We start from the raw sequence: 24,590 nt of genomic DNA, 5'->3' as shown, positions 1-24,590 counted from the left end.
GACATGGTCAGAGCTACTGGGAGCCACCTTAGACACCGGGAGCTCAAGTGTCTGTCCACACTCAGCTGAGACTCCCCTCTCAGTTCCCTCATCTGTCAGTGGGTGCAGTGGTACCGATGTCTGGAGGCTTGTTGTCACAGTCCCTGCACAGCCTGCAAGGGGACAAGAGGCCAGCTGCCCAGGACTCCAGAGCTCCAACTATCACAGCCTTCCTGTGTTTGTTTGTTTGTTTTTTGCCTTTGGGCTTATTGTAGTGCCTGCACTACGAATCCACTGTTCCTGGAGGCCCTTGTTGTTGTCATTATTGTTGTTGTTGTTGCTCTCATTGTTGGATATGACAGAGAGAAATGGAGAGAGGAAGGGGAAGACAAAGAGGGGGAGAGAAAGATAAACACCTGCAGACCTGCTTCACCACTTGTGAAGCGACTCCCCTGCAGGTGGGGAGCCAGGGCTCAAACCGGGATCCTTACACAGGTCCCTGCACTTGTCATCATGTGTGCTTAACCCACTGCACTACCGCCTGGTCCCCCTTCCTGTGTTTCTTACACCTGGCACTGGAAACTTCTCTGGAAAAATCCCAGGCAGTCATAATCTAGCAAAGGTTGGGCCCTCCTCTCTGCATGTCATGAGAGCGCCGAGGTTCAGAGACACTTGCTGACTTTGAAGCTCTGAGCTCACTTCACTGCCCTCCCAGCTCACATGCAGTTCTCAACAGCCCTAGGCTATTGGTAAAATTGCTGTTTTGTTTTGTTTTCAGAAGAGAAAACTGGAGAGAGAGAGAGAGAGAGAGAGAGAGAGAGAGAGACTTATCCAAGACCACTCAGCAGCCAGCATCTGAGCCCAGCAGGCCTGAGCTCAGCTGTGAGTGGGTGTCCTGGGGGTCGCTGTGAGACTCAGGCTCTGCTGTGTCCTGAACATCCAACCTTGTTCTGCTCGCCCGTGGCATGAAATCCCTACTCGGTGTGGTTTTCCCACACTGACTCACTCGTCAGCCATTGATTTCTTTTCTTCACTATGCATGCATGAGTTCATTCATTCATCTCATGAGCATGCACGTACTGGACCCTGCCCAACACACACACAGACACACACAGACACAGACACACACAGAGATAAACACACAGAGACACACACAGAGACACAGAGACACACACACAGAGACACACACACACAGACACACACACAGACACACACACAGACACAGACACACACAGATACACAGACACACACACAGACACACACACAGACACACACACAGACACAGACACACAGACACACACACAGACACACACACACACAGACACACACACAGACACACAGATACAGACACACAGACACAGACACACACACACACACACACACACACACACACACACACACACACACACTCCTTACTGAAGGGGACGTGCTCAGTTCTTTGGGAGCCCTGAGTGCAGCCCTAGTGATTATACTCACTATCCTCTGTGCTCTGTTTCTAGATCAGAGTGCTAACTGGCCCCTTTTGGTGAACAGGCTTCACTTTATGACTTCACAGGTTTTCACTTTATGAAATGGAGAGAGGAGGGGAAGAAAGAGAGGGGGAGAGAGAAAGACAGACACCTGCAGACCTGCTTCACCGCTTGTGAAGCGACTCCCCTGCAGATGGGGAGCCGGGGGACTCGAACCCATATCCTTGCACAGATCCTTGTGCTTAGTGCTATGTGAGCTTAACCAGGTGCGCCACCGCCTGGCCCCCCACCTTGTGCTTTTCAGGAAGAGCCCAGCACAAGCTGGATGTTAGATAAATGTCCACTGGCGGCTGGTTGACTGGGAGTTGAACTCCGAGGGTCTAGCTCTCCCTCTTGGCAGTTGCCGGCTCTGCAGAAGCGTGGGGGTCTGTAGCTGGTGCGTGTTGAAGCACTCTCTGGCTTTGCGGCCAGCACCCTGCGTGTCTGTCTGTCTACCTGATGCCTGGAGCCCAGCCCCAACCTGGGGGCCGAATAAAGTCTCCATGGTGGGAGTGGGTATTCTCTTCAACGTTCACCTGTAACAGTGGGCCTCAGCCTCAGCCGCACCTCAGAACCACTTCCACAGGGATCGTGCTCATCTGAATCTGGCCCCGAGGAGCCCTGCTTTCTTTGGTCTGCCGTGGGCCCTGGGCAGCGAGACTCAGAGTCTGGCCCACCACTGGGGGCTGTGCACATGCCCCAGCATGGAGAAACATGGGCTTGTGGCTCTGAGGACTTGGGAGGAGGAAACTCACATGGCCATTTGAGGCCCAGGTGCTGGCAGGGAGGCCCATCCAAGCCCCGTCCCAGCCAGTCCTGGACTCAGTGCAGGGCGCGCTCAGCTCTGGCCCTGTGGCCTGGCTCCGTGACAGCCCTCCCGGTGTGACTTTCTCTATGTGTGTGGGGTGCTCCTTTGCAGGCCCGCAGGATCCAGTGTCCCCAAGAGACGTGGGTGAGCCGTTCCCAGACTCTCCTCTCCTCTCAGGTGTCCTCAGAGGTCATGCCAAGAGACGCAGTCATATCACATTTAAGACACAGGTGGGCGCGGGGCAGGGGTGGCGTGTGGGGGCTGCTCTCTGGGTGCAGCTGGCACGAGAGGAAAGCATCCAGTCCTCACAGTCTGCCTCCAGGTCCGGTTACCCACTTGGGTCCAACAGGTGATGTAACTGTGAGCTGGGCCACCTGCACGGCCCGGGGGTGGGGGGCAGAGGCAGATGGGGACATCGCAGAACCAGGGCCCCCAGGCTGAGCCCCGAGTCACTCCCCACAAGGTCTCTTTGTCAGGCAAACAAAACGGGGTCTGTGCAGTGGGGCTCAGTGGTGGGCGACCATGTAACTCCTACTTGCGGTGAGGTTGGGGGGAGCAGACTCTCAGCGAGTGACCCAAGAGCTCCCCTGTGGCTGTGGAAGGATCAGGAGCCCCCAGGTCTATAGACTGGGCACATCAGTCTGGGTGACCCTTCTAGGCAGAAGCAAGCAGTGGCCCAGCTCTGGAGGAGGAGGCTTCCTGAATACAGACACGGATGGAGCTGGGGGCAGGGAGGTGGCACACCCAGTTAAGTGCATAAAGGACTGAGTCCAAGGACCCGGGTTCAAGCCCCCTCTCCCCACCTGCTTGGAGGACGCTTCACGAGTGGTAAAGCAGGGCTGCAGGTGTCTCTCTTCCTCTCTCCCTCTCTCTCCCCTCCCCTTTTAATTTCTCTCTGTTTTATTGAATAAAATAGAAAAAAGAGAGGGGGTGGCTGCTGGGAGTGGTGGATTCCTAGTGCTGGCGCTGAGCCTGTTGACACCATGAAGGCAAAAAAAGAAAGAGAGAAAGAAAGAAAGAAAGAAAGAAAGAAAGAAAGAAAGGAAAAGAAAAGAACAGAACAGCAACAAAAGGAATGGAGGTGGACAGGTGGATCAGGAGGATGTGTCCGACTGGGCTATAGGTGGGGTGGGGGACATCACAGTGACTCTGCCCTTTCCAAGTGGCTCTGCCCTTTTGTCCTCTGACAGGGGCAAGAAACCTAAGAGAGAAAGAAGTGTGGGCAGGGGCTCCTGTGCATGCCGCCACCATTTAAGCGAAGCTGCAGGAACTTGCTGGGCTTCTGCCCTGCCCTGCCCCTGCCCTTGTCCCTCTGGTCTCTGCCCCACCTCCCTGTGCCAGCTTCCACAGCCCTGTGCTGTCTGCCCCACAGGGACTAGGACCCAGATGTTTCCCCAGGGAGACCCAGGGGGAACATTCCCTGTGGTCTCAGCCTCCAAAGCACCACACCTTGACACTGTGGTGGGTGGGTGGGTGCAGAACTTCAGTCTCCAGCTAGACAGCGGCTGAGGAAGGACTGGACCCGGGCCCATGGCGTCCACGTGGCTAGGCCCCTCTCGGGTTTGCAGCTCTGCTAGAGTTTTCCGTCTGTGTCCGTCCTGGGGGATGTGCTGTGGTAAAGCTCTTGCATCCTGTGCACACACCAGTTCTGCAGGCAGGACCCTGCCCACCAGCCCCGTGGGCCCTGGCCACGTCGGAGTGACCCAACCACAGACTGAAATTGCAGCTGTTCAGGAGGGGGAACCTTTAATTTGGCCTCAAAATAGCCCACAGGCTGGGAGCTGGAGGGACCTGGGGCAAGGTGTAATGACAGGAGCCAGCCCAGGGGCCCAGCAGGAGCTCTGGGCTGGGAGCCCGTAGCTCACGGGACTTTGTCCTTCACAGCACGAGAGTCTCACTGTAACGCTGGGCACCCGTGGGGCTCGGGCCTGCACTGTGTCATCCCAGAGCGGCAGTGCCCACCCTCTGTGCCCCTGGACAGTGCCCCCCGGGACTGTGTAGGCAGCAGTGCTGGCCGTGATGAGAGCCAAGGCAGGCCGAGTGCTCCTGGGCTCTGCGTGATCCAGCTCTCCAGGTGTGCGGGTATGCCAACTACTTCTCAAGCCAGTGCAAGGAAGAAGGAAGACGGTGACACGGAGCATCTCCCTTTCACAGATATGGGAGGGAGCACTGTCCCCAGAGGCACGGTTCCAGCTGAGTCAGTCCGCCACAGACAGAGCCAACTTCAGCCTGGCCGGAGTCCCACACCTAGCCCCCCTGCAGGCCCTGTGCGAGTTTCATTCCTGCTCCTGCGAGCTTCTGCTTCTGCGATCTGTCTTCATTAGCTGCGGCTGCCTCCATAGGAGACTGCAGCCTGGGCGGCTGAGAGTGTGCACACCTCCCTCCCTCCTGGTTCTGGGGCCCGGAGTTCAAGGGCAAGATAGCTAGCACCATGCTCGGCCTCTGGTGAGAGCCCTCTCCCTGAGCAGATGGCCATGTGTTCTCTGTATCCTCCTGTGGCAAGGTGAGAGGGAGAGGGGGAGAAAGAGGGAGAGGGAGAGAGGTGAGAGGAGAAGGAGAGGGAGAGAGAAGAGGGAGAGGGAGAGGGAGAGAGGTGAGAGGAGAAGGAGAGGGAGAGAGAAGAGGGAGAGGGAGAGGGAGAGGGAGAGAGGAGAGGGAGAGAGAGAGGGAGAGGGAGAGGCAGAGGGAGAGGAAGAGGAGAGAGGAGAGGGAGAGAGGAGAGGGAGAGGGAGAGGGAGAGGGAGAGGGAGAGGGAGAGGGAGAGGCAGAGGCAGAGGGAGAGGGAGAGGGAGAGGGAGAGGGAGAGGAAGAGGAGAGAGGAGAGGGAGAGAGAGAGGGAGAGGGAGAGGCAGAGGGAGAGGAAGAGGAGAGAGGAGAGGGAGAGAGGAGAGGGAGAGGGAGAGGGAGAGGAGAGAGGAGAGGGAGAGGGAGAGGGAGAGGAGAGGGAGAGGGAGAGGGAGAGGAAGAGGAGAGAGGAGAGGGAGAGGGAGAGGAAGAGGAGAGAGGAGAGGGAGAGGGAGAGGAAGAGGAGAGAGGAGAGGGAGAGGGAGAGGGAGAGGGAGAGGAAGAGGAGAGAGGAGAGGGAGAGGGAGAGGAGAGGGACAGAGGAGAGGGAGCGGGAGGAGGGGATAGAGAGAAGAGAGGGAGAGGGAGGGATGGGGATGGGGAGGGAGGGGGAGAGAGGAGCCAGCTGTGCCCTGACTTTCGTGGTTTTGTTTTTGGAGCTAGATTCTCTTGCAGGAGGGATTTCACTGCTCTGGGACTATTTTTCATTTAAGAAGAAAGAAGGGACTGGGCAGTAGCACACTGGGTTAAATGCACATAGTATGGGGTGCAAGGATCCTGGTTCAGGCTCCCAGCTTCCATCTGCAAGGATGATGCTTCGCAGATGGTGAAGCAGGTCTGCAGGTGTCTGTTGTTCTCTCTGCCTTTCAATCTTCCCCTCCTCTCTCCATTTCTCTCTGTCCTATCCAATAAGATGGAAAAGATGGCCATCAGGAACAGGGAATTTGTAGTGCAGTCACCTAGCCCCAGTGATAACCCTGGAGGCGATCATATATATATATATATGGAGAGAGAGAGAGAGAGAGAGAGGGTCCATAGCACCCACCCTGAGCCCTCTTTCCTGTTCCATTACCCCCCAGCCCCACTGGACTGTCTGAGCACCGTGGCTGGGTCTGGGGCCCCCAGGCTCTCAGTGGGAGCTGCTCCACTCTTCTGGCATGGTGAGAAGGTCACCCAGAAACGGATGAGCCAGCTGGGTGCTGGGAGAATGGTGTTCATGGAAACTGAAGTGTGACTTTCACATGTCACCAAAGATTCTGCTTTAGATTTTTGTTTCAGGCATTTATTTATTTATCTATCTATCATCCATCCATCCATCTATCTATCTATCTATCTATATTTCCACCTGGGTTGCCATTGGGGATCCCAGCACTATGAATTCACCACTCCCAGCTGCCATTTCTTTCTTTCTTTTTTTTTCTTCCTTTCTATTTTTATTTGACAGGACAGAGAGAAACCTAGAGGGAAAAGGGAGATAGAGAAGGAAAGAGAATTAGACACCTGCAGACCCGCTTCACCTCTCGTCAGCTTCCTCCCCGCAGGTGTGAAGCATCAGGGGCTCAAACCCAGGCCCTCTCATGCACATGGTCCAGTGTGCGCTTAGCCGGGTGAGCCCCACCACCAGGCCTCCTGTTTCAGACATTTAAAGGGGAAAGAAAGCTCTCAGTGTGTGAGGCTGTGGACGTGACGGCCGGCTGGGTTTGGGTGAAGGCCTGGCCTGGGGAGAAGCGAGGCCCTGGTCTCCCTGCTGTAAATGCTGGTGGGTGAGTGACCCTGTGGGGCTTCCGGGGTGCAGCCTCCCCCCCATTCTCAGAGCAGGGCTGGTCCCCCAGCCTGTGGCACACCCTGCTGCTGTCCATGGGCAGAGGAGAGACTCCTCCCCTTCACTTCTCCTCTTCACAGACAGACCTAGGGAACAGCAAGGTCGGTAATGGGAACCAGACTTCCCTCCCCACCCCTACCCCGAAGATAAATGGAATGTTCCCACCTCCCAAAGCCAGAAGAGGGTTGTTTCCTCTTTCACAAAGGAAACAAACTGGATTCTCAAAGGAATAATCAGACTTGCTTGTGAAATCGCCATAACAAGCAAGATAGGGTTTCAGGAATGATGAAAGGAGACTCCCCTCCCTGGGTCTGCATCCCGGCCTGGCTGGAGGCTGCTGGTCCCTGCTCTCCCTCCCTTCATCAGCGCCAGATGAGGGAGCTCCCAGGAATGGGGGTGGCGGGCTAGCCTTGGTCCCCCCTGCGGACACCCCCTTCCTCCTCCCTTCCTCCTCCCTTCCTCCCTTCCTTCCTTCCTTCCTTCCTCCCTCCCTTCCTCCCTTCCTTCTGTCCTCTCTTCCTTCCTTCCTCCCTCCCTCCCTCCCTCCTTTCCTTCCTTCCTTCCTTCCTTCCTTCCTTCCTTCCTTCCTTCCTTCCTTCCAGCACTGCTTATGCAGTTTCTGACTGAAGCAGGTCCCATCTTCCAGCCCAGCCTCCTGGCAGCTGCAGTTGGCCCCTGGCCTGTGGGACGCGGCACCACATTTGGGATATGAGTCTGGGCACAGGGCCCAAGCCACCCAGAGCCAGCCTGGCAGGAGGGGAGCTGCCTCCTGGGGGAGCTGCTTGGGTCCAGGGTGAGACCTGGCCTGGGGGACGTGCAGAGTGGCCCTGGGCTCAGAGGACAGGAGCAGTTATCTGGTGCCCACCCCAGCTCTCTGCTGGGGGTCCATCGCAGGATTCCTTGAGAGAACTGCAAGATATCTGCCTCTGTGATCGCATGCAAATTCCAATACTTCTCTTTTGAAATCTTTATTTGTTGGATAGACACAGCCAGAAATTGAAAGAAGGGGGAAGACAGAGAGACATCTGCAGCACTGCTTCACCACTGGTGAAGCTTTCCTCCTGCAGGTGGGGACTGAGGGCTCAGACCTGGGTCCTTGCTCACTGTAACCTGTGCGCTCAACCAGGTGAGCCACCACCTGGCCTCCAAAACTTTTTTATGGTAGCGGTGAGGTGGAAGCCATGCAGAAGTGAAGTTACAGGGCAGAGAAAGCTGAGGGGAGAGGGGCCCCAAGGGCTTGGAGAGACCCCTTTGCATGAATGTCCCCTCCCCATCAACCCTGTACACGTCACACCTGGGAGCTTCCCATTGGCTTGTCGGCATCGCCAGGTGTGGAGACTTTCCCCAAACTCCTCCCCCAGTGCAAAGGTGTCCATGAGCCCTAATTCCCATTTCCCCTGTGTGCAGACAAGGTGCAGCAAAGTGTCTGTGTCTCCAGGCTCTCCGTACCTCTTCCCTCACCCCAGCACTCCCTGGCAGAGATGCCCATGGGTCCTGGGTTTGACCAGACTTGCATTGGGTGGAGAGTGTCTGGGGAGGGGGGAGCAGCAGTCTTCCAGGCCCAGGTCTGTGCTGGGTGCGGGATGGGAGCACATTGCTTCCTTTCAGGAGAGTGGGTAGCAGTGGGCAGGGAACGCCAGCACCCCAGTACCACAGTTACCACCCCTGATGGTGCTTAGGAGGGTGCAGGTGGGGTCAGGCCCATCACCTCCTTGGACCTGGTTCATCTGGTCAGTGCTGTGGACCCTTTTTGCCGATGAGGTGATGCAGCTGCCAACACACACACACACACACACACACACACACACACACGCACACACTGACACACACACATGCACACACTGACACACATATGCACACACTGACACATGCTTACACACAGAGACACACATGCTTACATACACATTGACACACACTTAAAGACACACACTTACACACACATTGACACACGCTTACACACATTGACACACATGCTTAGACACACACACAAAGACAGACATACACACACAGAGACACACAAACACACACACAGAGACACACACACTCACACAGAGACACATAGACACACACAGAGACAGACACAGACACACAGAGAAAGTCCTGGAAGGGCATCCTGGTCCTCGGGGCCTGGGCTTCGGGTCTGGCTGTCATCTGCCTCCCCACGGTGACACTCTGGTGCTGAGAAGCAGCCCCTCAGGGTGGGTGGGGAGAGGCCAGGCTGGGAAGTGGAGCGCCCACAGCAGGAGGGGCCGGCCAGACACCTCCGAGCCGAGGGTCTTCCTTGGAGCCACCAGATGACACCGCCATTTCCTCCTGCCGAACCTGCAGGGACCTGTCTCTGGTTTCCTGCGTGTCACCAGCAAATCCCCTTCATGTGTGAGGAGGCCAGAGCCCCGCCGCAGACCGGGCATTCCACGTCCCCTCGCCCGCCCCTGCCCCCCTCTCAGCAGACCTTCGTGTGTCAGCCTTCCCCAATGTGCATCTGATCAAATGTTCTTGTGGCAGGGCAGGCCATGTCTGTGGGGAGGAATTTCTTTTAGACTCTCAGCTTGGCCTCAGCTCCCTTTATTGGTGTTTATCCGAAGGACATAGTCCTGTCCCATGTCTGCCTCCAGCAGCCACTGCGTCCCCGGGTGGGGAGGCTCCTTCCTGTCCTTGACGCCATTCCTGCTCCCACAGCTCATTATGCGCTCACTGCTCCACTGTGCAGATGGAGACTGACTTTGCCCCAGCACCTGCCCCCTAACTCACCGAGACCCGGACATGGTCTGTGCACCAGGCGGCCTGGACGGGCTCCATTAAGAAGAAGAAGGACAAGGACATGGGGGGTGACCAGTCCCCAGACAGCACTCCTGCTGGGGGCTGGCTGACACTCTTGTCTTGTGAAAACTTAGATGACCTCCTCTGCACCATCGGCCAACGTGTCAGCAGGTTTCAGCCAGTAAGGACGAGTCCAGGGGCTGAGCTGGGGTCCGAGAATGGCACCTAGGGTATCAATCCTGGGTGGGAGGGAACCCTCCCGGTCGTGCTCTCAGGCAGCAGCAGGGGCAAACTGGAAGCAGCAGGTATGGGGGGCGGTGGGTGGCCTGTGTCCACAGTCCTCTCAGGACCCAGGGCACCCCCATAGTGGACACTCAGCACCCCCCCCTTTCCAGGAAGTGCAGAGGAGAGAAGAGGTGTGGCATCCGGTGGGCGTTTCAGGCCTGGAAACTGGACCCATCCTCCATTCATCAGAGACCAGGCGCCGGGGCTACCTGGGTTCCACCTATGTCCATGGCGACCGGGTCTCACGGGTGATTGGGAGCCCACCCCAGCTGTTGGCTTGGATGGCGTGACGCCTCGTTCCTGCTTGGCCCCACTGGCCCCGGCCTCCGGGCTCTCCTGGCAGTTTTGTCTCTGGCCTCCACTGGTCACATGCTCTCCTGTGTGGTGCCGGCAGGTTGGGGAAGAGCCTTCTAAGCAGAGCTGGGAGGGTTTGGGATTGCCGAGTGCTATAGAGGAAGGTATTGGTGTCACCTTTGGGTGACAGCTATCCCTGGAGGCTGCTGCTCAGACAGGAGGGAACCATCTTTCACAGGGAAAACCAGGGAAGGTGTTTGTTTCTTTTCCGCTGCCCAGGCTGAGCACTGGCAGGTCCCCAGGGGTGTCCTGAAGGAAGAGCTCTCTGCAGACATGCCATCAAAGGAGAGACAGGTGGGGCCGGCCAGGCGACTCTGGGGAGAGCTGCAGATGCCCCCAGGCCCGGTCGCTCTAGCCCAGCACCAGCTCCTGACCCACCTCTGCTTGTCACCACGCTCTCCCCTACTGCTTTGCCAGAATGTCTGGCGGTGACACCTACCTATTGGTGTTCCTCTGTGACCCGCCCTGTGTCAGGGTCCCCCTCCACCTGGCATAGTCCTCAGACACCCCAGGAGGCCCTATTAGCCTCTCTTCCTCGCCAAGGAGAAAATAGAATGAAGGGCCGGGCCAGTGACGGGCTGGGGAGACCTGAGAGCCCCCGTCTCTACCTCCAGGGCTGCTTTCTTCCCCTGGTACCTGGTGATATAAGCCTTGGGAGCCTGCAGGGACCAGGCAGGGGAGGAAGAGCTGGTGGTTACTGGCAGAGAGCAGGTCTGGTCCAGCCTTGCCCAGAGTGGCAGATGTCTCTTAACTGCCCTTCCCTTTACCATGAAGGAGAGCCCAGGGCAGTGAGATTACCTGCTTGTTGGAGATAAGTCAGAGCGCCACACTCGTGAAAGGCTCCCAGTCAGCAATTACAGTTTGCAAATGTTAGACTTATGCCCAGGAACCGGCTAAACTTGTCTGCAGGCCAGAGCTGGCCGTTGGGCTCGGTTTGCAGGGTCCTCTCTGCCTGCGGCGATGCCTCAAGGATGCCCCACTCCTGCTGGATGGAGCCCAAAGAGGGCAGTGGAGGTGGGCAGGGCCAGTGTGCGGCACCTCCCGTGTGACCCTGCTTCCCGGTGCTCCCCCCCCTCCTCACCCCATTCATCCTCACAGGCCTCCCGAAGACCAGACAAGGGGAAGATCTCCATCCCTGAAGACAGGAGGGATTGTTCCAGGTCACACTGTGAGGCAGGAGTGAATCTGCAGACGCTGGTGCTGCCTTGTCCAGGTAGTCCTCCAGGTGTAGGGTCATACACGTGAGAGCAGCATGGCCGAGCCCAGGGAGGCTGAGCTCCCAGGCTTCCCAGGTGGTGTGCAGACCACTCTGCGCCGTGTGCATGTGGTCACGGGCTGGGGACACTGGAGCAGAGGTGGGGGCTCCAGGAGGGTCCCCTCGGGGAAGCCCCACTGTCCACGAGCCCTTGCCCATGGGGAAAGTGACTGGATGGCATGAAATCCTTGGATCTGGGAGAGAGGCAGAGAGGAAACGGAAGAGCCCGTCAGGCCAAGGGCCTCAGGGCTGCAGCTCAGATCTTTCCCCAGCAAGGCCAGGGAGGCAGCGTCCTGCACCTGGAATTCCCGAGTCTGGGATGGCCCTAGCTCTGCTGGCCACTTTAGCTTGTGTGTGTGTGTGTGTGGGGGGAATCTTACTTCACCTGGATGGCTTTTTCAAGATTTTCGTGAGGTGGGAGAAGAGCAGGGTGCACCAGTAACCCACTTACTCAGGAAGCACTGGAGAGACTAACAGGCAGAATCTACGGTCCTGGAGTGATGTGACTCTGCCCGGTGTCCTAAGCAAATCAGAGCCCCTCTGGGTGTCTCCCAGCCGCCTGGCAACACCCAAGGTGTCTGGGAGGGAAGTGGGTGAGCATGGCTGCGGGCTTGGCTCCCAGGAAGCCCCATGCTCCTCTGAGAGCAGACACTCAAGAAGGGGACGGCAGTCCCAAGGGGGAAGACAAGATGAAGGACCCAGATGTGTTGTGCAGACACTGAGTGATGTGGACGTTTCTGAGGACCAAGGAAGGGAAGGATGAGCTGAGGACCGAGGGGTCAGGAGTGCTGTGGAGGGAGAGGGGGTGACACAGCCCTGTCCCCTACCAGCAGTGACACTGTGCCACTTCCTGCCTCAGAGCCTTCCCAGCCTCTGGCCTGGTCACTGGGGGCCCCCTCACCCTGGCCGCCCCCCCCCTGTGCCCTCACTGCATCCTCCCCACGACCCAGTCTCCATCCTGCCAGAGCTCCATCCTCCATCTCGTCACCTTATCTGACTCTGATCACACCTGCAGAGGTTGCTGCCCAGGCGGCCATTTGCACAGGTGCCAGCAGTGGGGACCTCAAACTGTTTGTGGGGCTGGAGGTACATGCGGGAGGACTCACGTGGAGAGAGGACGCTGGAAGCTCCAGGGCCCAGTGCAGAGCAGGGGCATCTGCTGCGACCGGGTGCATCCAGGGGGTAGAGCCCCAGAGGCAGCAAGAGACACCTGGGTGAGCGGGTGCCCTGCCCCCATCCTGCTTCTGGCTCTGGGGTGGGCGCTTTCCGGCATGGGACCCCAAAGCAGCCAGGGTCACGGAGGGGGGCTGAGAGCAAGCGGCTGTCTGCAGTGCCAGTGCTCTGCCCAGAGAGGGGTCCTTTCATTTTTTTTTATTGTTGTAGCTATTATTGTTGTTGTTGTTGTTGGATAGGACAGAGAGAAATGGAGAGAGGAGGGGAAGACAGAGAGGAGGAGAGAAAGACAGACACCTGCAGACCTGCTTCACCGCCTGTGAAGCAACTCCCCTGCAGGTGGGGAGCCGGGGTTTGAACCGGGATCCTTATGCCAGTCCTTGTGCTTTGCGCCACCTGCGCTTAACCCGCTGCGCTACAGCCCGACTCCCGAGGGGTCCTTTCTTCCTGCTGATGAGCCTGGCTGCCGGAGGCCGGGGAGGGGAGGAGGGGGTAGCTGGACCACCCGCTTCCCTGCTCGCCCCTTCTGTGGTTCTGATGAAGCTGGTGGGTGGACGGTCTGTGGTGGACACTGTTGGTTAAGCGCACATATTACCAAGCACAAAGACCCAGTTCAAGACCCCACTCCCCACCTGCAGGGAGTCCACTTCACGAGCGTCCACTTCATGAGCGGTGGTGAAGCAGGTCTGCAGGTGTCTGTCTTTCTCTCCCCCTCTGTGCCTTCCCCTCCTCTCTCGATTTCTCTCTGTCCTAACAACAGCAGAACTAACAATGACAGAAATAACAACAATAACAATAACAACAAGGGCAACAAAATGGGGAAAAAAGGGCCTCCAGGAGCAGTGGATTCGTATTGTAGGCACTGAGCCTCGGTGATAACCCTGGAGGCAAAAAAAAAAAAGCATGAAGTCAGCCCATGGGTGCCCCTTCCCGCATCTGGGGGCCACCTGCCTCAGTGGCCCCATTTGGCTCTTTCTGTTCCCACCCTCCATGTGCTCAGGGCTCTCCGTGTCTCCTCCCTCCTCACCCTCTCCCTTCCCTGAGCTCCTGCCTTCTCTTCAGCTTTCAGATGATACCTCCCTCCCTCAGAAAGGTTCCTCCCCCATACAGGGCAGACCACCCTGAACCAGGGCCACACCCCTCCAGTCGCTGTTGGGTCTGTCTCTGTGCGGTTGCGGCCTCCCGCTGTCTGTGGGCTCACTGCTGCTTTGTATTGGATGCAGCTCCCATTATCCCAGCACCTTGTCTGGGGGCCTCCCAGAGCGGCCGTCAGGGTGGTAGCTGGGGCTGTGGGCTCATCTAAAGATTCAGTCCGGGCCGGCTCTGCCCCACTGCCTCCTCGCTGCCTGCCTGTCACTGGGCACCCTCAGCGTCTCGCCGGCTGCTTATGAAGACTGTCCCCTCACAGTTCTTTGCTCCCTGGTTCGTCACAAGCAGCAAGGTTGAAGCCTTGCCCGTGTGTGTGATGAAGTCCCACCCCGATTCCCTCATGGACTGGACTGATGGCAAGTCCCACCCACACCCAAGGAGAGGGCTCTAGAGGAGGGGCTCCCACGGGGAGGTGGGGGTCATGGAAACCCGCTGTAGAATCCGCCTCAATCACAGGAGAATAAAGTTCCCTGGGCCGGGTGGTGGCGCACCTGGTTAAGCGCCAGGACCCGTGCAAGGATCTGGGTTCAAGCCCGTGGCGCCCCACCTGCAGGGGGGAAGCTTCACAGATGGTGAAGCAGGTCTGCAGGGGTCTCTCTTTCTCTCCCCCTCTATCTCTCCCTCCTCTCTGAATTTCTCTCTGTCCTGTCCAATAAAAAAGGGGGAAAAGTGGCTGCCAGGAGCAGAGGGTTCGAACAGAGTGTCCCGCTGACAACCCTAGAGGCAGATGATGATTATGATGATAATAATAATATAATAATAATAATATTCCCTCGAAGGAAGGGTTCTCTTCTTCATCATCCTATTCCTTGCCATAAACTTTGTGCCAAGTTCAGAGTAGCTGCTTAGGAAGGACCTATGGGGGGAGTCAGGCGGTAGCGCAGTGGGTTAAGCACACGTGGCGCAAAGTGCAAGGACCAGCATTAGGATCCCAGTTCGAGTCCCCAGCTTCACACCTGCAGGGGAGGTCACTTCACGGGCAGTAAAGCAGGTCTGCAGGTGTCTGTCTTTCTCTCCCCCCTCTGTCTTCCCCTCCTCTCTCCATTTCTCTCTGTCCTATCCAGCAACGACAGTATCAATGACAATAGCAATAATAGCTACAACAATAAAACAAAGGCAACAAAAGGGAACAAATAAATAAATATATATAAAAAAGGAAAGACCTATTGTAGGAAGACAGGAAGGAAGGGAGGAGAGAGGCAAGCAGTGAGGAAGAATGGGGAGAGGTGGGGAAGAAGGAAAGCGAGAGCGACATCTTGTCCCTGCAGCATGCTCTGGCTTCCAGACACACCTGCTTCCGTCTCCATCAGGCAGGCCTCTGGGCTTTCCTGCACGCTGTTTCTCTGACCTGGATCCCTTCCTTCCCACCACACATTCTCATGCCAGCCAAGCGGGCCACGGCCAGCTCATTCCCGAGGTCCCGATTACAGAGTTAGCTTCTGCTGGAAGCCTCTTCTGACTCTCCCCGCCCGATTACATCACACCCCTCCCCCATCCTCTTCCTTGAGCTTGTCTTTGTGTCTGTGGCCCAGGCTGGGGACGGGGTCTGTTCTGTAAATGGTTTTACGGGAGCACGGCCGCATGCATTCATGTGTGTATTGTGCACGCCGTGCGGTGCAGCAGAGCCAGGCCGGATGGTCACAGCAGTTGTGAGGACCAGCAGAATCCACATAGCTTCCTGCCTGGCTCTCCACCTATTTCTACACACACACACACACACACACACACACACACACCACACCACACCTTCCGTGTGTCTGTGTGGCTCCTGGTTGTATCTTGTTTTGGTTTGTTTGTTTTGTTTTATTGCTGGGGCTCAGGTGCCGACAACTCCTGGCAGCCGTTTGGGCATTTTATTGGGTAGGACAGAGACATTGAGAGAAGAAGGGGAGACGGAGAAGGCAAGAGGAACATAGACACCTGCAGACCTGCTTCGCCACCTGTGAAGCATCCCCCCCCCCTTCAGGTGGAGAGCTGGGGACTCGAACCCAGATCCTTGCCCGGTCCCTTGCACTTAGTACTATGTGTGCTTGACCAGATACACCACTGCTCGGCCCCCAAGACGTTTTTGCTAAGTGAATGAGTGACTGATTGAAAGAGTGACCGATGTGTTGGTAAGAAACCTAACAGGTGGAAAGGCTGGCAAACGCTAGAAGAAGAAGGTGGAAAGGCTCTGAGCAGGTGTGTTCATGGAGGGTGTAGGGAGGGGAAGGGAGTGGGTGAGACCCAGGAAGCGGGAGAGAGGGTCCCCCCAAACCAGAGGGGCTAATGAGAAGCCAGAGAGTTCTGGATAAGAAAGTGATTCCAGGCAGGAGCTGCCCCAGCAAGCACAGACCTCAGAGAAGCTCAGAGAAGCTCAGAGCAGCTCAGAGCAGCTCAGGGCCCTGCTCAGAGTCACAGCTGCAAGGGGGCAGTGGAGGCCCCTAGCTCATGCTCCGCCCTGCTCTCCACACTCTCCGGCTCGCCCTGTGTGTGTGTGTGTGGGGGGTGCTCCTATCCTACCTCCCCTGCCCCAGATGTGTCCCAGAAAAAAAAAAGGGGGGAGGAAGCTGTACAGGAACAGCAGAGTGAATCAAGAAAAGAGCGTGGGCTTCCAGGAGCCAGGATGGGGCGGCCCACCCCTCCCTGCATTCTTTCTGTCTCAGGTTTTCCAGCACTGTTGGGAAGCCCTCTCCCTCCCCACCCAAGGTGTCCCGCAGATGTGGAAAGGCCACCAAGCTCCAAGTCACAGTGGTGGCCTGTGACTCACAGGTTAGGATGGAGACTGAGCACAGGAGGGTCAGGGGATGAGGCCACACAGCGGGCCCCAGGCAGGGAGGAGCCACAGGGAGCACCCTCCCCACCCCAGGGACTCAGCATGTGGTCCAGACCTCCTTGGGGGCAGGACAGGGACTCACACCATCTCTGCTGAGGGTGGGGGGGGGTGGGAAGCAGAGCCCCTGGGAAGGTCTCTTCTGCGTCTCAAATGGCCCATCAAAGGATGGCTGAAGCAATGACTAAGGCTCATAGATGTTCAGAGACTCCCACCCCTCACCAGTGGGGCCTCATGCCAGGCTGTGTGCCACCCACTCAGCTGGGGTGCAGGTGGAACCGACAGCCTCAGGGATGGGTAGGGGGACCCAGCCACACGTGGGTGCTGTCTAGGTCTAGAGAGGAGGGTCAGGAGGTCAGGAGTCTCTGCAGGTGTGTAGGGTGCTGCTGGGCCCAGGGAGTATCTGCTCTCATAACGGAACGGAGGCCTTCAGCAGCCCCACGTTCTAGGGAGCGTAGAAAGAGAAGGGGTGGAAAACTCCTGGCCCCAAGCTCTTGCCTTCGTGCCTGGGGAGTGCTGCTGCCAGCCGGGGGCAGTGACCGGGGGGCCGAGGGGCTGCTGTCAGACACAGCGGAGTCGAAGCTGGCGGAGAGGCAGCCGGGAGGGGAGGCCTCTCTGCTCCTCGGACCCGCTTGGGGACCATGTGTGAGCCAGAAGGCATTCTGGCATCTCCCGTTGGCTCTTCCCTGAGCCGAGGGGATGGGACGCAGGGAACAGAGGACCAGGTGCTGTGGGCCGGACTCTCGGGGGGCATCAATGATGTTTCTTTTCTTTTTTTTAATTAATTAATTTATTTAAGAAAAAAGACATTAACAAAATCATAGGATGGGGGATACAACTCCACACAATTCCCGCCACCCAATCTCCATATCCCACCCCCTCCCCTGATAGCTTTCCCATTCTCTGTCTCTCTGGGAGCATGGACCCAGGGTCACTGTGGGATGCAGAAGGTGGAAGGTCTGGCTTCTGTCATTGCTTCCCCGCTGAACATGGGCATTGACTGGTCGGTCCATACTCCCAGTCTGCCTCTCTCTTTCCCTAGTAGGGTGTGTCTCTGGGGAAGCAGAGCTCCAGGACACATTGGTGGGGTCTTCAGTCCAGGGAAGCCTGGCCAGCATCCTGATGGCATCTGGAACCTGGTGGCTGAAAAGAGAGTTAACATACAAAGCCAAACAAATTGTTGAGCAATCATGGACCCAAAGGTTGGAATAGTGGAGAGGAAGTGTTGGGGGGGTGCTCAATGCAAACTCTAGTGCACTTCTGCTTTCAGGTATATATTTGCCCTGGTTTATGATAACGATGTTTCTGCCCACTGGCAGTGCCCTGCGAGCGGGGGCCGGGGGCACGGCTTTGTGGACTGTGTGCCGCTCTGGCTGTAGTGACCAATGCACTGTCACCACCCATTTGATCACTGTGAGGGCACCCCGTGGCTCCCACCTGCTGCCTACCCCCGTGGTGGGCGATGCTCACAGCCTGGGAGAGGGGCCTCTGTCTCCTCTTCCCTGGAAGGACAGAGTGCCTTTGGCCCCTGTGAGCTGTCCTTTGGATTTTACTTTGAAGATTTACTTCTTTTTTAAAAATATTTTTATTTATTTATTTATTTTTAAAGGTTTTAAAAGATATCTATTTATTTATTCCTTTTTGTTGCCCTAGTTTTTTTTATTGGTGTTGTTGTTGTTGGATAGGACAGAGAGAAATGGAGAGAGGAGGGGGAGACAGAGAAGGGGAGAGAAAGACAGACACCTGCAGACCTGCTTCACCGCCTGTGAAGCGACTCCCCTGCAGGTGGGGAGCCGGGGGCTCGAACCGGGATCCTTCTGTCTGTCCTTGTGCTTTGTGCCACCTGCACTTAACCCGCTGTGCTACTGCTCGACTCCCAAAAAAACTTTATTTATTTATTATTGGATAGAGACAGAGAAATTGAGAGGAGACGGGGAGGTAGGCGGTAGGAAAAGAGGCAGAAAGACACCTGCAGCTCTGCTTCACTGCTAGTGAAGCCCCCTACTACCCGGCAGGTGGGGACCAGGGGCTTGAACCTGGATCCTTGTGCATTGCAATGTGTGTGCTTAACCAGGGGTGCCACCACCTGGCCCCCCAAAGTTTATTTCTTTTTAGACAGACACTGCTTGTCCCTGGCATGAGATGGTGGCAGGGACTGAGCCCAGGAGCCCTGGGACCACAGGCATAGGGATCTGGTATCTGTAATTTGTCCCTGACCTTGATGCGTGGGCTGAGCGTGAGTGGACCCAGAGGGCCTCAGAAGGAGCCAGGTGGACCAGTGGCATCACTGAGGGTGAAGTCAGCCTCCCCCCCCCCCCCCACACACACACCTCATGACCGCAAACCCTGCGCTGGCCTCAGTCTTCTCTGTGGGCAGGAAGTCGGGGTTGGGGTTGGGGGAGGACTCAGGTTCCTCCCAGGTCATGGGGCAGCTGGGTCTAGGCAGGGTTCAGAGTTGTCTCAGTTTGTGCCCGAACATTAGGAGAGAAGACTCACCTACCAGGGCTGAGGTGACCTGTCCTGGGGTGACCTGACCCAAACGAAGCTCCCAGCCCCACCCCCAGGACACACTCCCTGCTTCTCCCAGAGGTCAGTCTCCATGGGGAATGTTGGTGCCTGGGCCACTGGCACACGCTGCACCAGCCCACCCCGTCATTAAGCCGTTAGCTTCAGGGCCACATTTCACACTTGTCACAGTCCCCGTGGAGATGAAGGTGGGAGGACCAGGTACTTGTGGGCACAAGAATCTGCAACTGTGCACTGACGCCCTGCCCTCTGGGAGCACTGCTTCTCCGGGTCTCCGTCAGCCTCTTGCTCACCCTCTCTGGGAACTCAGCAGTCCCTGAGGCCTTCGCTTGCCTCCCTCCCTCCCTCACAGCTGGTGAAGCAGGGACCAGCCTCCATTGTGTGACCCTGGAAGGCTGCCTGGGAAGGGAGGTTCTGCTTACTTTAATGTTTTATTTATTTTTTCCCTTTTATTGGCCTTGTTTTATTGTTGTAGTTATTATTGTCGTCGTTATTGGATAGGACAGAGAGAAATGGAGAGAGGAGGGGAAGACAGAGAGGGGGAGAGAAAGACAGACACCTGCAGACCTGCTTTACCGCCTGTGAAGCGACTCCCCTACAGGTAGGGAGCCAGGGGCTCGAACCCCGGATCCTTACACCGGCCCTTGCACTTTGCACCACGTGCACTTAACCCGCTGAGCTACTGCCCAGATCCCCACTTCAGTGATATTTTCATTGTCACCAGAAGAATCCCGCTTCATGCTTGATACCCGCCCCCCTCCCCCTCATAGAAAGGTGCTACACAGGACCTGAACATTGCCTCCCCTCCCTTCCTGCAGTGGTGGCACTCATCTGCCTTTCTAGGGCGTCCCTACAAGGGTGGCGGCTTTAACACCCACCTAGGAAAGCCAAAGGAGAGAGCATCAGGCTGGGACTGGTCCTGAGGATGAGTGGTTAGAGCTTTTGTGGGGAGATAACACCAGCCTCCAGAAGCCTTGATGAAGCGCCAACAGCCCACCCAGCTCTGAGAAGTTCCCTTCCCAAGCAACAGGTGAAGGGCCAGGTGCTGGTTAAGTAAGTGCTCACATTACAGTGCACAAGGATCTGGGTTCGAGCCCCTGGTCCCCACCTGCAGGGGGAAAACGTCACGAGTGGTGAAGCAGGGCTACAGGTGTCTGTCTCTCTCCCTCTCTATCTCTACCTTCCCTCTCCATTTCTCTCTGTCTCTATCCAACAATAAATAAAGATGAGCAGGAAAGAGCTAGTGATAAACGAACCCAGCTCTCAGTAGCCCCTGTTGTGAATAGCAACCTGTTGTGGCAGTCTGGCTTCGCCTCCCACCAAGGGCCTCACAAACATGGCCATTTGTGTAGGTCCGGCAGCTCCATTCTGCGCCTGCCTTTCCTCTGATCTTCCCTGGTTTCTGCCCCACTACGAGGTTCTCTTTTTCCACTCCAACCCTGGAAGAGCTTCCCCTCCCACCCCGGGCCACTAGGAGGACTCATGGGTTACAGGCAAGAGTAAAACACAGCAGTTTGTGCATGTGTGACCTTTCTCAGTTTTCCGCATAACACTCCAACCCCCCATCCAGGTCCTCCTCCGCCATCATGTTCCAGGGCCTGAACACCTCCTCACGCCCTTTACTTTGGTGCAATACACAAAACCCAGTCCAAATTCTGCTTTGTGTTTCTCCTTCTGTTCTTATTTTTCAACTTCTCTTTGTGAGTGAGATCATCCCATATTCATCCTCCTGTTTCTGACTTATTTCACTTCACGTGATTTCTTCAAGCTCCATCCAAGATGGGCTGAAAACGGTGAAGTCACCATTTTTCATGGCTGAGTGGTATTCCATTAATATAGACCACAACTTTCTCAGCCACTCATCTGTTGTTGGACAGATGGTTGCTTTCAGGTTTTGGCTATTACAAATTGTGCTGCTATGAACATATGTGTACACAGATCTTTTTGGATGGATGTGTTGAGTTCCTTAGGATATATCCCCAGGAGGGGAATTGCAGGGTCATAGGGTAGGTCCATTTCTGGCCTTCTGAGAGTTCTCCAGTCTGTTCTCCACAGAGGTTGGACCCATTGACATTCCCACCAGCAGTGCAGGAGGGTTCCTTTGTCCCCACACCCTCTCCAGCATTTGCTGCTGTTACCTTTTCTGGTGTATGACATTCTCACAGGAGTGAGGTGGTATCTCATTGTTGTCTTGATTTGCATTTCTCTGGCAATTCATGACTTGGGGCATTTTTTCTTTTGTCAGTTGGTCTTTTGGGTCTCTTCTTTGGTGAATATTTTTCTGTTCATATTCTTTCCCCATTTGGGGATGGGGTCATTTGTTTTCTTGTTGCTGAGTTTGGTGAGCTCTTGATAGACTTGGTTATTAGCCTCTTGTCTGATGGGTAGCATCTGAAGATCTTCTCCCATTCTGCACGGGGTCTGTTGGTTTGGGTGGTGGTTGAGAGTTTCTGTGGAAAATCTTTGTGCATATTTCCCGGAGCCTGTAAGTTGGGGCCACAGTGGTGTGGGGACTGTGTCACCCAGTCTGTGGGGTCAGCACAGCTTCTCCCCCAGGCTCCAGGCTCGGCCTCTGCTGGGTCTGGCTGAGGCGCCCTGGGATGAGGTCACTGCCCAGAAGGAGTTTGCAAACCAACTGAAAACTGGCAAATCCCTGCCTGGGTGTCCAAGTCAGGCTGGCTTTTGTTTCCAGTGATAGAGACTGCATGTCAGACTCATTCCAGCCAGACTGGAAGAGGGGTGGCATGGACTGGCTGGGGTGATCTCAGAATCTGAAGGTGTTTTGCTGTTGGTGGGAGCCCCAGGTTTGGTCTCCTCACCTCCCATTTCTGGAAAGTTCTTTCTTCCTGGCAGGGGTGGGGGGGGTACACCATGGCTTCTGGCAAAGCTGAACAGTTGAGAAAGCCCAGGGGAGAGGGAGCAGCTGGGCACAGGTCACACGTGGGTCCCTGTAGCTGTCACTGTGGCCTGGCCTGGAGCTGGGGAGAGGGTCACCCCACTTGTGTGACAGGATCTCAGAGACAGGGTGGGGTGGGGAATGTTTCTAAACGGAAATGCCTTTCCTGGGGCTGGGTGGATGGCACACCTGGTTAAGTGCCCATGTGACAATGTGCAAGGTCCCAGGTTCAAATCCCCCTGGTCCCCACCTGCTTTGCAATTGGTGAACCAGTGTTGCAGGTGTCTTGTCTCTCTCCCTCTCTGTCTCCCTCTACCCCCTCTATTTCTGGCTGTCTCTATCCAATAAATGAGTAAAGATAATAGTAATAATAATAATAATAGTAATAATAATAGAAATGCCTTTGTTGCCCTTGTTTTATTGTTGTAGTTATTATTGTTGTCTTGTTGTCATCATTGTTGGATAGGGCAGAGAGAAATGGAGAGAGGAGGGGAAGACAGAGGGGGGAGAGAAAGACAGACACCTGCAGACCTGCTTCACCACCTGTGAAGCGATTCCCCCGCAGGTGGCGAGCCGGAGGCTCGAACCAGGATCCTCATGCTGGTCCTTATGTTTAACCCGCTGCGCTACCTCCCGACTCCCAGAAATGCCTTTACTGGAGGGGGGGCGGCAGCCATACCCAGCCCCCTCAACTGTAAGCTGGGGGAAGCGTCTGCTTTCGGTGTTGCTTTAGGTTTTGCATCACAGGGCAGCACCGCCAGCTGGCCTTGCCTCTTCCCTAACTGCCCCCAGCCCCCAGCCCCCAGCCCCCAGCCCCCAGCCCCAGCCAGTCTGGGCTGAGTGGTCCGTTGTGTGAGCCTGCAAACCTCTGACCCAAACATGCTCTCTCTCCATTGCAGCGACCTGGACAGAAATAACATCACCAGGATCACCAAGGCGGACTTTGCGGGACTCAAGAACCTCCGTGTCCTGTAAGTAGCCGGGCCTCCGCCCTCGGGGCTCTCCAGACACGTGGAGGTGCTTCTCCCTCACCACCTCCATCACACCCGGGCTCTGGGCTGCAGACGCCTCCCTCCACCTCACTCTGTGTCTCCGAGCTGCTGGCTGGGCTGCGTGGATGGAAACAGCCAGGCCCAGTGATGGGCAAGCTGTAGGCATCGCACGCTCTCCAGGGCACGGCGTCCAGGGCACAGTGAGGTTCAGCCAGCCGAGGGCACCGGGGAGGGAGGGAGGGAGGGAGGGAGGGAGGGAGGGAGGGCTTGGCCTGGACTCATCCTGTTTCTGGAGGCCTCAGCCTGCCTGGTCCTCAGTCCTCCTTTTTGGGTTCTCTGCCCCTTGACTTCACTCCTCACGTCTTTCTGCTTGCTTCCACACCCGTCTTTCCAGAAGAGCCCAAGACAGCCACTGTGGCTTAATGCCCAGCCCCCAGACCTCATCTCACTTCCACTAAATGAGGCCACAGACATCCTGAGGGATGAGGCTTTGGTTTATCAGTGTGTATGTGTGGGGGGGGTCACTGGTGCAGCTCACAGCTAGAGCTCTGCCACTGCATCAGACCACTGCTCTCTCACCCACGTGCGGACTGCTCACAGCTTTGCATCTTGAGGAAGAGTCTGTTCATGGACTCCGACTTGCAAAGCTCTGTTTCTCTCTCTCTCCCCCCCCCCCTCTCTCTCCCTCTCTCTCTCTCTGCCTCCAGGGTTATCACTTGATCTTAGTGTCGGCACTGAATTCACTGCTTCGGGCGGCCATTTTTTCCCATTTTGTTGACTAGAACACAGAGAAATTGAGAGAGGAGGGGATGATAGAGAGGGAGAGAGAAAAACACCTGAAGACCTGCTTCACCATCCGTGAAGTCCGCGCCGCCCCCCCCCCCCCCCGCAGGTGTGGAGTCAGGGGCTTGAACCAGGATCCTTGTGCTGGTCCTTGTGCTTCACGCCAGGTGCACTTAACCCACTTCACTGCCACCCAGCCCTCTAAAAATATATATATTTTTAAATTATCTTCATTCATTCATTGGATAGACAGCCAGAAACTGAGAGAGAAGGAGGTGACAGACACCTTCAGCCCTGCTTCACCACTTGCAAAGCTTCCCTCTGCAGCGAGGACTGGGGGCTTGAACCCGAGTCCTGGTGCGCTGTAACACGTGCGCTCAACCAGGTGCGCCACCACCCGGCCCCTCGACATTTGACTTCTTTATCCCCACTCTGCTCCAGCCCACTTCTTTCTCCTGCATCTGTGAGACATTTCCTCTCTGCAAGTTAGAGATTTCACCTCATGCTTCGTCTTCCAATGAAGTCAAAAAGAAAGAAAGCCCTTTGATATTATTTTTAAACCATTACATCAGAAAGACTCATAAAAATTCCCATTTCCATATCAGCTCTCTGAAAATAAAGTTTAAAGCGATCCCAGAAGATGGCATGAGTGTCCTCTGGATGCCCCCCCTAGCATTCCTCCAACTCCGACCCCAGTCGAGCCTTCCTGCTAACTGGGACCCTTCCTCTTCTTTCACAAGCAGTGCCCACACTGTCCCTGCCCCCACCTTCCAGCCTGTTACTATGGGGGGGGGGGTCCAGTATCTTCCTTATCCAGCCAGAAACGACCCCCACTCAAGTGGCGCTTTATTCCAGTGGAGGAATTTGCCGGGCAGGGTGACTGAAATGCTTTCTCCCTCACAGCGGTGAGATACTCAGACATT

General features: G+C 56.2%; 1 protein-coding gene across 1 annotated transcript in view; it reads left to right on the top strand.

Annotated features, from left to right (window-relative positions):
* Nucleotides 1–22,912, top strand: part of LOC132540322 (basic proline-rich protein-like) — a 52,930-nt gene extending 30,018 nt beyond the window's left edge. Inside the window, exon 2 of the mRNA XM_060197126.1 lies at nt 22,792–22,912. Coding sequence (XP_060053109.1) covers nt 22,792–22,867 — 76 coding nt within the window. The 3' untranslated portion in view covers nt 22,868–22,912. The remainder of the gene's footprint in view (nt 1–22,791) is intronic.
* The last annotated feature ends 1,678 nt before the right edge of the window (nt 22,913–24,590 follow it).

This window comes from Erinaceus europaeus, chromosome 9 (genome assembly GCF_950295315.1).
Source record: "Erinaceus europaeus chromosome 9, mEriEur2.1, whole genome shotgun sequence".
Classification (NCBI taxonomy): domain Eukaryota; kingdom Metazoa; phylum Chordata; class Mammalia; order Eulipotyphla; family Erinaceidae; genus Erinaceus; species Erinaceus europaeus.
The sequence above is the reverse complement of the archived record's forward strand: the minus strand, read 5'-3'. Positions and strand labels throughout refer to the sequence as shown.